This window comes from Corvus moneduloides, chromosome 8 (genome assembly GCF_009650955.1).
Source record: "Corvus moneduloides isolate bCorMon1 chromosome 8, bCorMon1.pri, whole genome shotgun sequence".
Taxonomy (NCBI): Eukaryota; Metazoa; Chordata; class Aves; order Passeriformes; family Corvidae; genus Corvus; species Corvus moneduloides.
The window spans coordinates 2,578,214-2,593,363 of NC_045483.1; the positions used below are offsets into that span (position 1 = coordinate 2,578,214).

Sequence of the window (15,150 nt, forward strand, 5' to 3'; positions counted from 1 at the left end):
CTTTCCTTGGCAACATTCAGCTAAGCTAGGAATAATTAAATAATTACAATAAAATTCTCCACTGAAAAAGAAAAGCCAAGGAAAAAATGCAGAAGATGCAGGAAAAGAACATAACGACTCCAAGAGTCTGGGAAAAGGATATCTAACTGTGAAACTTAAAGACTTCAGTCTGTTCAGATTATCTAAAAGCTGGCTTGATTATAGTGGGAGAATCTTCACAGAGAGAAAATACCCATTATTAAAAGCTCTTTAATGTAGCAGAGAAAGACACAACAGGCACATATGGCTGGAAGCTAAATACAGACAAATCCAAATGGGGAAGAGGTTCCTGATTTTCGAGGCTGCAGGCAATCAAACCACAGAGATGGGAAACATCCCCTGCTCTCTGCAAACAAAATCTGAACATCCATTCAAGATTCAAACACAAATTACAAACTGATTCAAGACATAAATGTGGCCCTTTAATGGGTTTTGATATGCAAGGCATGGACAGCATGGAATATCCCTCAAAGCTGCAGACTGCCCAGTCTGAAACCAGCTGCCTCCAGTGAACCAAACCTCCCTTGATTGCCTGCTCTTGGATTCCAAATTATTAGCAAAGCACTGAAGTATTGTTTATCATGGAATCATAGAGTGGGATGGTTTGGAAAGGACCTTAAAGCCAACCCAGGGCCACCCCCTGCCACGGGCAGGGACACCTTCCCCTATCCCAGGGTGCTCCAAGCCCCACTTCCCACCCTGGAAGTGTCCAAGGCCAGGCTGGCACTGAATGGGCTTTAAAATCCCTTCCATCCCAAACCATTTTGGGATTCTACAGCAGTAGAACCAAGGGCAAAGCTCTTCTCAGCGCCCTCCCGAGATTCTGCTCCTCCTGCTTTTATTTCTGCCTGTCTACTTCTTCCCTGCTCCTCAGCACACAACTCCCTGCTATTCCAACACCTTAAAGATCCCTCTTCAATACATAATCTGTTTCTTTTCATAGAAGATATTATCCTTCACCTTCTCTATTGCCACACTACATCATTTCCATTACACTCTTACTCCTAATCTTTATTTTCATGGTTGTGATTAAAAGCCACATTAGTCAGCACAAACATCTTCATTACCACTCGGTGTCTTCATTACACAGCTTGCACTTTTATGATACAAGATTTCAAACATATTTATGGGAAACAAAGACTGCATTAAACCCTGCTTTAAATAAAGGAATTTCATGTTCCCATTATCTTGTTACAGTGACCTTGCACAATGAGAGCATCAGAAGTGTGAGCCAGGTACCTTAAATCCCACAGCAGGCCTTGCTTTACAGCTGAGCTGGGCTTTTAAATGTAGGTTTGAACTCTTGATCTCACTTATGTGCACTTTCATCTCTGTTTTTCTACGTTCCCTTCTGAGAGACTATCAATAATTATGTGTACAAATTTCTAAGAATATATTCTTATGTGTTTGGAACCTTAGCATATCAAAATAAACAGGGATGCAAGTTAAGGTGTCAATAATTTGGGAGCAATCAACTTCAAGTAAAGGAATACTGAGAAGTTAAAGGCCTACACTGATAAATTTACAAAGCTTTCAGTTTACACCCACAAATTCAACAATAAATACTCTATTATTCCATAACACAGACCAACAGTCTAAAGAAAAAGACTGAAAACTATTTTTTAAATTTCTTTACTAAAATTACATGTTAAATTACTCCCAATCTGTATACACCTGAAAAATCATGTTTTCTATAATAGAACCCACATGAAAAAGGGGTCATAATTGCTTAACAGATTATTGCTAGATCAAGGTAACACTCAAAAAAAACCCTGATTCTGCACAAGAAAAGAAAGGGATTTGAAGAAACAGGCAGGAGAATCGCTGCTGAGATTTGTGCTTTAACAGAGATGATGCTACACAGATTTTCAGCACTGCAAGTAGCATTTAGAAACAACACCACAAGGGGAATTTCAATAATGATTCCTTCATAAATAGCAGCTCCTTCCTGCATCTCCCTGCACCTTTCCCAGCACCACTTTTCCCATCAAGCTCTCCCAGTGTCAACGTTTTCCTGAGCTGCACATACCACATAGAGCTGCCTCCAGATGACAGACCATTCCCTCAGTGTGGTGGTGACCTCCTGGATCAGGGGCAGCTCGCTGGGGATCACTGTCTCATGTTGGCTGAAGAGGAAGAAGGAAAAAATGAGGCTGAATTAAGCAGCAGAATGAAGAATCACAGAATTAAGGGCTGAAAGGAGCTTTAAGGTCATTGAGTGCAATCAGCACCACCACGGTCTCCACTAAGCCATGTCCCCACATGCCACATCCACACATTTTGTGAGCAGTTCCAGGAATGGTGACTCCACCACAGCACAGAGCAGCCTGGGCCAAGGCTTGGTGGCCTCTTCTGTGAAAACTTTTGTGCTGATATCTAATCAAAATCACCTAACCTAGAATCATTCCTAGGGAAGAACTGTTCATTTCCAAAGGGAACTGAATAAAACTGGGTTGGAATTAGCATCACTTACTATAAATTTATAAGCAAAAATAAGATATGATCAGATATTGAAGCACTGGACACCAGTACAGCCATAGCACATAAAGGGTATTTTGATGGGCTGAGATTATGGAATCATGGAATGGTTTGGGTTGGAAGGGATCTTAAAGATGATCTTGATCCACCCCCTGCCTTGGGCAGGGACACCTCCCACTGTCCCAGGCTGCTCCCAGCCCCAATGTCCAGCCTGGCCTTGGGCACTGCCAGGGATCCAGGGGCAGCCCCAGCTGCTCTGGGCACCCTGTGCCAGGGCCTGCCCACCCTCCCAGGGAACAATTCCTGCCCAATCTCCCATCTAAATCTTCCCCCTCTCATCTTATCACTCCACACCCTTGAGAACTCTTCCCAGCCTCTCCTCATTTCTACATTCACAAGGATATCAAAACACACCTCACTGTAACATCACCGAGGTATTTCTTTTACAAGAAACAACCTAGAATAAAACCAGATGTGCCCAACCTACAACATCACAATACTCCCCTGTAATTCTTTTTTTCAAAATATTGGTCTTGCAATGAAAAATTAAGATTCAGTTCATTACCACGAAGTTCCTGTATGATTTGTTTTCAAATGAGGTGCCACAAAGGTAAGAAACACCAGCTAGATCTTTTAATATTGCAGAAGTAGGGTACTTAAAGGCAGTTTTGCAATCAGCAAGAAAGATGTCATTATGCAGCAACCTCATGATTAGTAGTTTGATCATTTACATATTTAACAGAGTATAAAAATAAATCAGGCACAAAGGAATAAAATATTTTAATCCTGTTTCACTCCATTTCATACCTAGGTAATGATTTATTAATTTCACTCCACCTCCTTTGTCCCCTGGGCTATGGTTGTGGGTTTTTTCCTGGTTTTTAACTCAACTTTTATTTTCATGTTAGAGACTTTTACCTGCATGTCCAGCAAAGCTGATTTGATACATAAGGATCTGAACAACTGCTGAACAACAAACACAGCTCAAACCACTCAGTGTTGCACACACCACGGAAGGGAACAGGAAAAATCACAGAATAATTTCTCACTAAGGCAAAAAACTACCTGGAAACAGTGTGACCTGATAATGCACTGAAATGATGTGGATAAAACAGGAAAAAGGAGTTTTGTTCTTTTCAAATCCAACTTACCCTTTGCCTTCAACGATTGCTTCCTTAAGGTGGATGTATGAGGCAGGAAATATGCCCTTGGAGAGGGAGGGAGAGAGAAAAATGTGTTAAATAATCAGTTGAACACAACATATTGTGTTTATTACCTAAAATATGCCAAGACACTGCTGGGTGTGCAGAGCCATTCACACCCTTGAGCACCAGAACAGTTGTGTTTGAGACTTTTCTAATAGATATTGAATTTTTGCATTGCCTGTCCTTTTCAAGAAGGTGTAATTGCAACCTTACAGCTCCTCTGAAAAAATATTCTAAATTAATCAACATCCCAGAAATAAAACAGTATTTTTAAAATAAACTAATCCAAGCTGATAAAACAACTTCTTCCATCTCACCCTTCAAGGTAGGAGTTCAGTTTTCTGATCTTCTGGGAATGCAGTAATAGAAAGTTTTGGAAAGCCACTGGGGGAAATAGTGCATTTTAAACCCCAGTTTAAAAAAAAATCTAAAAATCACTAAATTTAGTGGCAGTCAGACAAATGCAGCAACACGTGGAATGAATTTAAGAAACATGTCTAATTGCTTCTCAGACTGTAAAAAGCACGTCCATGAAGTATGGTTTGGAAGAAATGTAACTTATTCACAGAAAAAAAATGGAAATACAAAAATAGAATAAAAACCCAGGCCTGGTAAGGAAATGGGTGGGATGAACCACACAACTCTGTACTTTCAGACATGCAGACTCAACTAAAAACACACCTCTGGAGACAAACATGGCATTTGTAGAGTTTTGGTGAAAAAAGAAGCAAACCCTGAAGTTTAATTTTGTTTAATTACTACTGCGAAGTAAAAGGCTCAAAAAATAAAACACGATGCTACAACCAGCGTTTGTGTGGTTTCCTCTCCTTTTATTTCAGCAAAGCTGCTGTAAATGCAGCCCTTGGTGCACACTGGAATTACACTGCAGGAGAAGCCTCCTCCTCTCCAAAGGGAAGGACTGAAAAATCCCATGCTGGGGCTCCATATCCTTCTCCAAGCTGCATTTCACCAGGAATTCATTATTTAACAGACACTGGAGCAGTGTCAGCCTCTAAATAGACCAAGGAGAACATCAAGGTCTGAACTTTTTACTGAGGCACAGGCTTGGGGCAGCAGTTACTGCCCAAAAGGAGATGATGCACATGAAGACGCATCCAGTGACTGATTTACCTTTACACTGCAAAAATGGGATCACAGAAACACAAAACAGCCTGGCTTGGAAGGGACCTCAAAAGGGACCTCAAAAGGGACCTCAAAAGGGACCTCAAAGCCCATCCTGTTCCACCCCTGCCATGGGCAGGGACACCTCCCACTGTCCCAGGCTGCTCCCAGCCCCAATGTCCAGCCTGGCCTTGGGCACTGCCAGGGATCCAGGGGCAGCCCCAGCTGCTCTGGGCACCCTGTGCCAGGGCCTCAGCACCCTCACAGCCAAGAATTTCTTCTGAATTTCCCATCTACATCTCCCCTCCTTCAGCTTAAAGCCATTCCCCTTGTCCTGTTACTCCATCCCTTCTCCAAACTCTCTCTCCATGTTTCCTGTGGTTCCTTCAGGCACTGGGAAGCCACAATGAGGTCATCCCAAAGCTTCACTTCTCCAGACTGAACAATCCAAATTCTCAGCTTTTCCTCCCAGCAGAGCTGCTCCATCCCTCAGATCATCCTGGTGCCTCCTCTGGACTCTCTCCAGCAGCTCCATGTCCTTCCTCTGGACCCCAGAGCTGGATATGCCAGTCATCCTTTAGGCCTTGCTAAAGTAAGTTTTTATTAACTTGAAAAATTCCTATTGGTCAGAGGCTGAGGACACAGAGCAGCAGTGACCAGTGCACACCTGGGCTCCAGCTCCATCAGCATCAGAGACCTCCACAAACCCACACACCCAGCGCCAAAAATCCACCTTATTCCAAGAGAAAAAACGAGCACCTCTCACCTTCTTGGATTTCTTCCGTAGTGTATAGCCCCTGTACCAACCTAGGAGAGAAAAAAGGGACAAAACATTAAAAAGTTCATTTATGGCACCTCCCAGCTGCTCCTTCCCAGCTCAACAGCACTGTAAGGTGTTTCTGATCATGCTTCAGCCCTGCACATCCCACCTGAATTTCAGCTTTTCACAGGCTTAATATCCCGGATAAAACAAGTCACCCTGGAAGCTACAAAATCAGAGACATGATGGAGAGAAGCACATGACAGAGATGGTGGCTGACATGATGTGTGTGACTGCTGTGCATTTCATTTTAATTACTAACTCACCAACACAAAACCAACTTAAGAGCATTACCTTGACAAAAACTGATTGTTTGACTAGCTCCATTTCAAAACCCATTTCAATTCCACAAACCCAAGTTTTCAGCTGTTAGCAACCTCACCAGAAAACAGGAATACTCTAGAATTTAGGAGTCACACATCAAAATACAAAAGCATTTGGAGAACTGAGCCTGGATGCAGCATCCACCCCTCCAGCCCTGCAAAGAGGGGTTTGTACAGCAAAGCATCCCTGTCTGGGGGAGGATGGGGAGAGCACAAAGCAGATGTGGAATAAAAACTGCAGTCCCAGTCCTGAAAACAGGGAAGAAGCTCCATGAAATCAACACATGCTGATAAATTCATTCTGCACACTCTGGGACCAGAAACCCAAATCACAGGCTCAAGCACATGGGATTTTTCAGTCTGCTCTCCTGCAGCACGAGCCAAAGTGATTCATCACCTTCTCACTGCAGCACTTGGGGCTGCTTAGTGCCACCTCCTTAAACCTGGTGTCTGTACCCACCACACAGAGGCTGCCATGGCCTCACATCCCACATTCCCACTGCTTCCCGAGGAACATCCAGCTGCTGCTGAAATGAGCACTCCCAGTTTTGCTCAGGTGCAAAGGAGGCAAAACATTTCTGCCTGTGTTAAACTCCACCGGCTGAAATCCATGCATGGATTCCAATCCTAATAAAAAACTAAACTCCCACCGTTTTAGATGAATAAACCAACATTTTGAAGTCCTGGAGCTTAAACTGTGGAACCCCAGAACTTTGATCAGATGCACTGTACAAACTGAAGAACAAACAATCATTCTCTCTTCTCCCAGCCCACCTCCTGTGCTGCCTCAGGACATGCCACAGCACCTGTGGAATAAAAGCCCTGCAGCAAAGAGAGCTCCCCACAGAGGAACCTCTGCTTCCTGAAGTTTTGCAGCCAGAGCTCCCAGGATCAGGGAGAAGAGAGCAGCCAAAATCTGCCTTGGAGAGCTGGCAGCACTCCTGCTCCTTGCAGAGGTCCTGATGTGGCCAGGCTGGTCCAACCAGGCTCCTCCCTGTGGGGAGCTGCTGCTGGGTATCCAGCCTGGAGCTCTGCAGGGAGCCCAGTTTGCAAATGCAGCTCTCACTGGTTCAACTGGAGGCACTGGGTCTGGCCATGAACGTGCTCAGATGGGGGCAGTGTCACTTACACATGTGAAGTCATCTCTAATCAACTCCCCAAAAACATGGGAGAGCTGGGGGTGCTCAGCTGGAGAAGAGAAGACTCCAGGGAGAACTCAGAGCCCCTTGCAGGGCCCAAAGTGGCACCAGGAGAGCTGGAGAGGGCCTGGATACAAGGGCTGGAGGGACAGGACACAGGGAATGGCTTCCCAGTGCCAGAGGGCAGGGCTGGATGGGATATTGGGCAGGAATTGTTCCCTGGCAGGGTGGGCAGGCCCTGGCACAGGGTGCCCAGAGCAGCTGGGGCTGCCCCTGGATCCCTGGCAGTGCCCAAGGCCAGGCTGGACACTGGGGCTGGGAGCAGCCTGGCACAGTGGGAGGTGTCCCTGCCATGGCAGGGCTGGCACTGGGTGGGCTTTAAGGCCCTTTCCAGCCCAAAGCATTGGGGGATTCCAGGAATTCCTTCCCTGGGAAGGAGGTGACTCTGGCACAGGTTGTGGACCCCTCATCCCTGGAGCTGTTCAAGAGCAGACCTTGTCCTTAACAAACACTATGGAACAGCTGGAAACGTGCATCCAAGGAAATGCTCAACTAAGAGGAGACCAAGGAAATATTTTTGCCTCTGTTGAAGCTGCAGAAGACACTCAAGAATTTGCTGTGGTTACCCTCAAACAATGCATCCATTTTTGACACAGTTACATTGAAAAACAAACAAACAAAAAAAACAGCACCAAAAACTGAACTTTCCCGTAATACCAAGAATAACTTCGGTGAAAATCCCGATCTGGGAAGCCAAATTCCCTTCTCACAGCAGCACTAGAAATTAACTGAAGCTCCAGCACATAACCTTGCTTTTGAGGTCGATTTTCTGTTACATTTCCCAGCTATTCCCCTTAATGAGCCACAGTTATTGATCACATGGTTCCATTTGCCCATTCCATCAAATAATGTCAAGAAACGGAATTAAGACAATAAAGATCTGGAAAATACTAATCCAGAAGGTGGTAAATCCTTGGGTTTTAGGGTATCTGCTACAAAATGCAATCCTCCTCTCCTGCAGAGAAGGATATTTAGGAATTCCTACAGCTTTCCTGCTTGGCTTTTCCTCTAAGGCTCAGATTAGAAGGACAGAGAAAGTTTTCTAACTGAAAAATAAACTAAAATACCTCCTGGAAGAAAAATACTAGTTTTATTTTAGTCTTAAAAAGTGGCTTCATCTTTACTGGATGAACACAAATTTAATCTTTATCATGAAACGTGCACATTCATTTCCAGTCTCCTCACTCCTATAAAAATAGGGGATGTTTTTACCAAGACTGAAACCTCACAGGATCTGCACATTGAATTCATTCTACACAATTTTTCTGCTTTTCAGAGAAAAAAAATTTCCACAATTAGAATGCAACACATCAAAATTTTTAGTAATAAAAACAAAGTCCAAAATAAGTTCAACTCATGGGCAAAAAAAGGAAATATTATTTTAAACACAGGGTCAAGGTTCATTTCAGCAATCAATTCCAGGACATGGTGGCAACAGATATCCTCCTACACCTACCCTAAAAACAGATCTTCCAGACCAGGGATGTGAGACTGAGCCCTCCCAACTCCTCACCTCTCCTCTGCAGACACCCCAACTGAGCAAGGATTTCCTGTGAGCTTTTCTTGGCAATGCAGATTCAGAGGAAAAAAAACCCCAAAAAACAAAAACCAACTAATTTCTACCACTTCAAAGACACAGATCAGTCTTCAAAACTGCTCTCAACCTCGGAATTATCACAGAAAACTAATTTAAAATAGTATCAGATTTACAGCAGGATGGGAGGAGCAGAATGTCTACTCCATCCATGAAAAAAAAACAACTGTTTTTCCCACGGGGGACAAGGGGTAGACCTTGGAGAGGCAAAACCCCAGAACCTCAGCAAAAAGGCTTCACTGACTCTTCCAACAACTCCTCTGTCCCAGGATGATTTAATTAGAGGGTTTTCCTTTGGATGGGCCCATTCCCACCTCAGCCTGGCACAGGCAGGTGAGTCCCAGGCACACACCTGGAAATTTATGGCACAAAACCTTCCGGGGGCACAATCCACACAAATTCTATCCCGGGAACCAGAGATCAAACAACTCCAGTAACCCCCTAATCACAGCAGCTCTGTAAACAAAGAGAGGTAAGAGTTACAGCATCTAAATCCCCATCTCAGTAGGTAGGGAATGAGCAATCAGTGCTTGGGAGAACGGGAATTTGCATTTCTTTTCACATGAACTCATCCCATGTGCTCCAAGCCCTGAGAGGGTGAAGGTCTTCCCATTATTCCAGTCCATGGGAAAGGTGACTCATCCCCACTGCCCCACTTAGCTGGCAGCAGTCAGCATTTGAGAGGGTTTCACATTCCCTGCTCAGAGCTTCTCCCACATTCATTAAATAAATCTATTTATATATAAAAGTACAAAGCTGTGCAATATTTGAATCGTTCCATTTGCATCTAAACTCATCGCATTATTAGGGTTTTATTAAAGCATGCAACGTCAGAGAGTGGAAAGATTGCTTTGCTCAAACTTGGCATTGCAGCAGCAAACTGAGCTCCAACAAAAGGCCAGCCCAGGAATAATGAGAAAATTCAAAAATGCCATTTCACAGTGATGATCAGATCTTGCTGAAATAGCATTGTTTCAGCAAATAATAAAAAAAATCCAGTTAAGCCAATAGCTAAAATAAATTTATCACACAGATCTACTGAAAGATCAATGACTAGAGAAGCAAATTAAATCAATGTATTAAATCAATGTATTTATATATAAACCATGTTTCCACAAGACAAAAAAGTGTTAGACTATTTTAAACACACAGAGTTTAGTTCTATGTTCCCCACACCCTTCCAAACTGCAGCATGCCATAAAATATCAACTCCAGGATGTAATGAAAAAGTTTTATTTTGCTTGGATTAAGAGCTGAAAACGTTGAGACCATTTCCATATCCTGTTGATTATCAAACTCAGCCATTCAGATTCCCTTGTAGACGGATCAGGGAGGAAGGATTTTGGTACAGGTGATGTTTCCAGAGTTTCATCTCAGAAGAGGCATCTGGGAAAGCCTGAAATCAGTGCACGGCACTAACACAGGCACCCATCTTAGAAGAGACACAATTTAGGTGACCTTCAAATTCAGATTAAACTTCTTTTAGCAGCAGGTTCTTTTGCATTACCCAAGGGTACCCAAAAAGCATCTCTCATTTCTCTAAGGTGGGGGAGATACCACAACAGATCCATACAAATCCAGCTGTGGGAACATTCTTATTCCCCAGAAAACCCCATACTTACTCACCAGCTCATCAACCACACACGCCTTCATTTGCTCCAGCTTCCAATTCATCACTCGGCAGCACGAGAAGGTCACAAACAGAAAAGGAACACAACTCCCCCCAAAAAATCCTCTTTTTCAGTTCAGTTTTTGCCCTCTTACCCTCATATGTTTCCAGGATGTGCACGGTGTCCCCAATCTGTAAGGAAAGTTCATCTGGTCCCCTGGCATCGTAGTTGTAGAGAGCTGGACAGAGGAAACACTGCTGTTAGTACAGGCAAGACAACAATTCCAGGTGTTTCTCCACGTAATTACTTTTATTACTCGTTGCCATTCTGAATCTTTCTGCAAAATAATTGTTTTAGAATTCCATAAAAATTCAGCCAAGTTCTGAAATCCATAATATTTCCCCTTGTAACAAAAAAACCCCTCAAGTTCACTCTCTAAAGTTGTCCCCCACTCTGTTTATAATCATCATCTTCATGGCAATACACTCATTTTTTGTTGGATTTGCCAGCCTTCCAGCACTTTGTGTCAATTTTAGGCAGTTCTACAATGAACTGCTCTGTCTTCCCCCGTCAGCTCAACACACAGAGAACTTCCAAAGTGCCTTTAGAAAACTCAAATTGCCATGCTAATATTAAAGGATGATTTCTCAGTCACTTCATCCATTTACTGCATGCATAGGATGTTGAAAAATATGATTTCAGAATTTCTGAGTGCCAGAGGCAACTGCATCAACCCACTGTATATTAAATTACAACCAAAAACAACAGTAACTCAAAGACTACTCCTCCCTACCCTTCCCGAAAGAAAACCTGGATACTCTTGAGCACTGAGATTGGCAACGCTCACAAATTCATCTGACAAATGATGCTACAAACTAGGCTTGGTTGGGAAAAAAATACCCATGATGTGAAAAACTAAACAGTTACAACTCCTAAAGCCAAATTTTTATGTTTTATATAGAGCAAACTCTCTGTAGGAAAAAAAAATCTTCCAATACCAAGGAAGGTCCTCATGACCAAAGGCAACAACTCCAATATTCACAAGACTAAAGCTAAGGAATTCGGGCAAGGTGATCCCACAGAAGTTTCTTCCTCAGTTTACAACTGTGCAGCTCCTCTTTCCAACGGGGATCAAGAATACCTGAAAATCAGAATTTCTCACTACTTGTTGCAACTCTTCAGGAAGCGAAAGTGTTTTCAGAATATAATAATTACCTCCTAACTTCCTCCCACCCCTCAGATTACCACTGCTTTTCTTTCTGCCTCACTTTCCAGGGCAGGACTCCGGGATATTTTATCGGAACAGAAAGACCTGGATAAGTTATGTGTGCCTCTCCCAGGAAATTTTCAGACCACGAGTTCATAGAGCACCCACAACACGTTCCACACTCATTACAGGTAACAAAGCACTTCCAAAAAACCCCTCCAACTCAAACCCTACGGCACAGCTATCGATGAAGCAATGAGAGATGGGATGCAGGGAACACCTCCCTTACCTGCCCAGCTCTCTCCTACCCCAGCAGTCCTAAGCAGCAGGCAAGAGCCCGCATTACACAGGAGATCAACACCACAAATTACATCTCTAAGAACTGGTAACTGGAGAAAAAATACTGCTTTGACCCCAAAGCTGATAATCGGTTTAGCCCTGAGTTCACATGCTGGGAACATCCCAGTGGGCACGAGGGAAGGTCTAATCCCAGCACGAGGATGGGGCACAGAGCCCAGTGCTGCCTCCAGCTCCAGCCTCTAGGAATTACTGCTTGTTCACCCCAGAACTCCTGGAATTCCAGCTGACACAATTATCACCAGTAAATAAATCCATAACAGGCTGGGTCCCTTCTGCAGAACTCCTCTGGCCTGACAGACTTTAGAGTTCACAGGTAAATAAATATATCTGAGAGCAGAAATGGAAAAAAACCATGGAAAAGCAAGTTTGGAAAACACAGGATAAGGTAAAACATTATTAATGGAATAAAAGGACACTACAGGGTAAAAAGAATAAAGGCCAGGTGCACTGCAGAGACCAATAAATATCACCAGTATTTAAATGAAGGTTTTAGAAAGTAACAATGTTTTTATTGACATCAAAACAAGCCAAGCTAATTCCTACTTTAATGTTTTCCTTAATTTTGTCATTATTAAAGAGAGAGAAACCTTCCCTCCCAGGTATCTGGCACAGGATATCTGAAAGCCATAAATGCTATTCAGGAGAAGGGGGTTCTGAGAAACACATCAGCAAAAATGAGCATTTTAAACTGCTCTGAGCAGAGGGATGGTCACAGTGGTGACCACACTTCTGCTTGGAAACACTCCCCAGAAATGTTCTCGTTTCAGCTTTTGTGCATAGCAGGGAAAACAAAGTTACACAGTCCTAACTCCTCCAAACTCGTGTGGCTGGAGTGCAACACAAAAAAATCCATCCTTTGGGTGTTTACTCAGATCCCTTCAATGCTCACAGCTCAACCAAGAGGCCCCTGGATATTCACACATCCAAAAATGAATCCAAGGACAGTCTCCCACTTCCAGGACCCCAACAAGCAACTTCAGTGACTCACACCAGACATCCCAGCCAGGAAAAATTTGCATTCTAACAGATTAAAAACCAGCCCTGTACTCAATTCACACTTCAGCTGAGCATTTCTCCAACATTTAAGTGGAAAAACACTCAGGATCAAAGGCAGCTATGAATAAAAGGCACCAAAATTTGTGCCCAGGAGTACTAAACCGGTGTCTGTCACAACAAGGAAGGTCATGCACCAGGAGCTGCAGTGGAATGACCAATTCTTGTGGCAGAAGATGACAAACAACCATCAAATGGTAATTATTGCCCACGACAGCTCCCACTGACCTCAACTGACTGAGGAGCCAGGGAGGGGTGATTTATCTTCAAAAATATATATATGTGTGAAAAATATGTCTATGAGACAAAATAAATCACGTTTCTGGCTTCCAACAGCATTGCTAGATCGTGAAGCAAACAACCAAAATAACTGTAAAGTGCATCCCACCCCTGTGATTACAAAGAACAACACCACCAACTGCCCTGTAAGGTAGAAGAACTCCTCCTCACAGGAATCTTTTTTATGTACAGCGACATCAAAAGCTGCTGTGACAGAAAATGTTTGATTGGAGCAAACAACAAGGCTTTAATTAAAGGAAAAGACAAAATTTGAAGGAGTAAAGCATGAAACTGGTATGTTTGCATTTTGTCTCATCAACTGTATCCTGAGCTATCATTTAAAATATTTAAAAACCTGAGGTATAACTTCCAAATTTTTAAGGTGTTTTTTTAACTGATGTTTTGCTTAATTTAAAAAAATCCAACATCCACACAAGAATCCCAAAGTGCCAAAAGCAAAGGATTAAGTGTGGGCACAGAAAGAGCCATTTTTCAACTCTAAGAGTTGATAACAAAAGGAACAATGAACAGGGCATTACAGTAATTGCACCAAAGCTCCATTTGCTGTTAAAGAACACAAAACAAACACCTCTGTGAGCTGCACTCGTTAATCTGCACACGCTGGAAAAATGAGGAGGCCAACACTAGAAGAATGAGATTTGACAGAGGTGGAAAAACAAAGAAAAAGCAAACAAAGGTAACATCAACTGATATTGAAAAAGCTTTTTTCTGACTGTATGAAAGGTGAGATATCTTAAGATGCCATAAAGATGTTGCAGAGTAATATTCCCTGGTATTACTTTGCGTGAAAGGTTGTATTAATCATTCTAAACTCCTGAAAGAAACCAAAATACGTTTAACAAATGATCAGCTTTATTTTACACTGTCTTTAAAAAAAACAAATCCCTAAATCATAACTGTGCTTTTTCAATAAAAGCAGACTGAAACCACAGAGGTGAAAAAAAGCAAAGTCTTCCATAAAGTCTCTGGTATTAAAAGACACCTGAAGGTTTTTCTCCGATTTTCCCTAAAATCTAAGTGGCTGATTTCAATATTCAGGCAGATTCCTTAGTCCTCTGCTACTCACCCAGAGGAGTTTCTGATTCCTACACCTGAGGCTAATGGAGAAGTGAAAGGAAAAAAGCAGTGCTGGAGTCCAGAGTTGCACCTGAGAATTGTTAAAGACAATTAGTTCATGTGTGCCTTAACCAAGGGTAGATCTTCTCGCCTTCACCTTGGGTTTTGTCACCCCTCGTCTTACCAAGCTGGATTCAGAGTTTTCTCAATATTTTAGCTATTCTGTTATCCAAACATTCCCAAAAAATTCCTTTCCTGAAGAGAGGAGAAACCTGGAGAAATTCTTAGACCTGAACAGTTACAACCCAGCTAAAGGAGAAAATCCAGCTCGTGGTTCCTCCTGTCCAGTGATGCTCTAATCTTATTGATTAAATCCATGAATGTGACTTTTATCACAGGATTAGCCTAAATCCCATGAGTTCAAGTAGATAGAAAGGATTTATCATCACTTTCCCTCACAAAGGTGAGACAGCTCCTTTCACTCCTCCTCTATGTGAGCAGCAAATCCCTGAAACACACATGGGTTCATCTGGAACTTCCTCTTCTCCATGACTACACAGGGCATCTGCTGAGGGTGAGAGAATCCTAAACCAGACTCTGGAAGCCCTCAGCCTGAAATCCCTGCAATGCCAGCCTGCCTCTCCTCTTCCAAAGTGAGCACACAAAGTGAGGGGCCACCAAGCTTTTCTAAAGGCAGCAGACACCTCCGGTTTCACAACAGATGGCAAGGGCAGCAATATGTTCTGCATTGCATTTGGTGTCTCATCACCCACTGCCCAACGGG

At 43.0% G+C, this 15,150-nt stretch overlaps 1 protein-coding gene across 2 annotated transcripts in view; it reads right to left on the reverse strand.

Moving 5' to 3' along the window:
• DOCK1 (dedicator of cytokinesis 1) overlaps nt 1-15,150 on the reverse strand; it is a 264,142-nt gene that overhangs the window by 232,783 nt on the left and 16,209 nt on the right. For both annotated transcript variants that reach the window (XM_032117142.1, XM_032117143.1), the window contains exons 2-5: nt 10,545-10,628; nt 5,611-5,651; nt 3,669-3,724; nt 2,069-2,165 (exon numbers count right to left, since the gene is read on the reverse strand). In XM_032117142.1, coding sequence (XP_031973033.1) covers nt 2,069-2,165; nt 3,669-3,724; nt 5,611-5,651; nt 10,545-10,628 — 278 coding nt within the window. The remainder of the gene's footprint in view (nt 1-2,068; nt 2,166-3,668; nt 3,725-5,610; nt 5,652-10,544; nt 10,629-15,150) is intronic.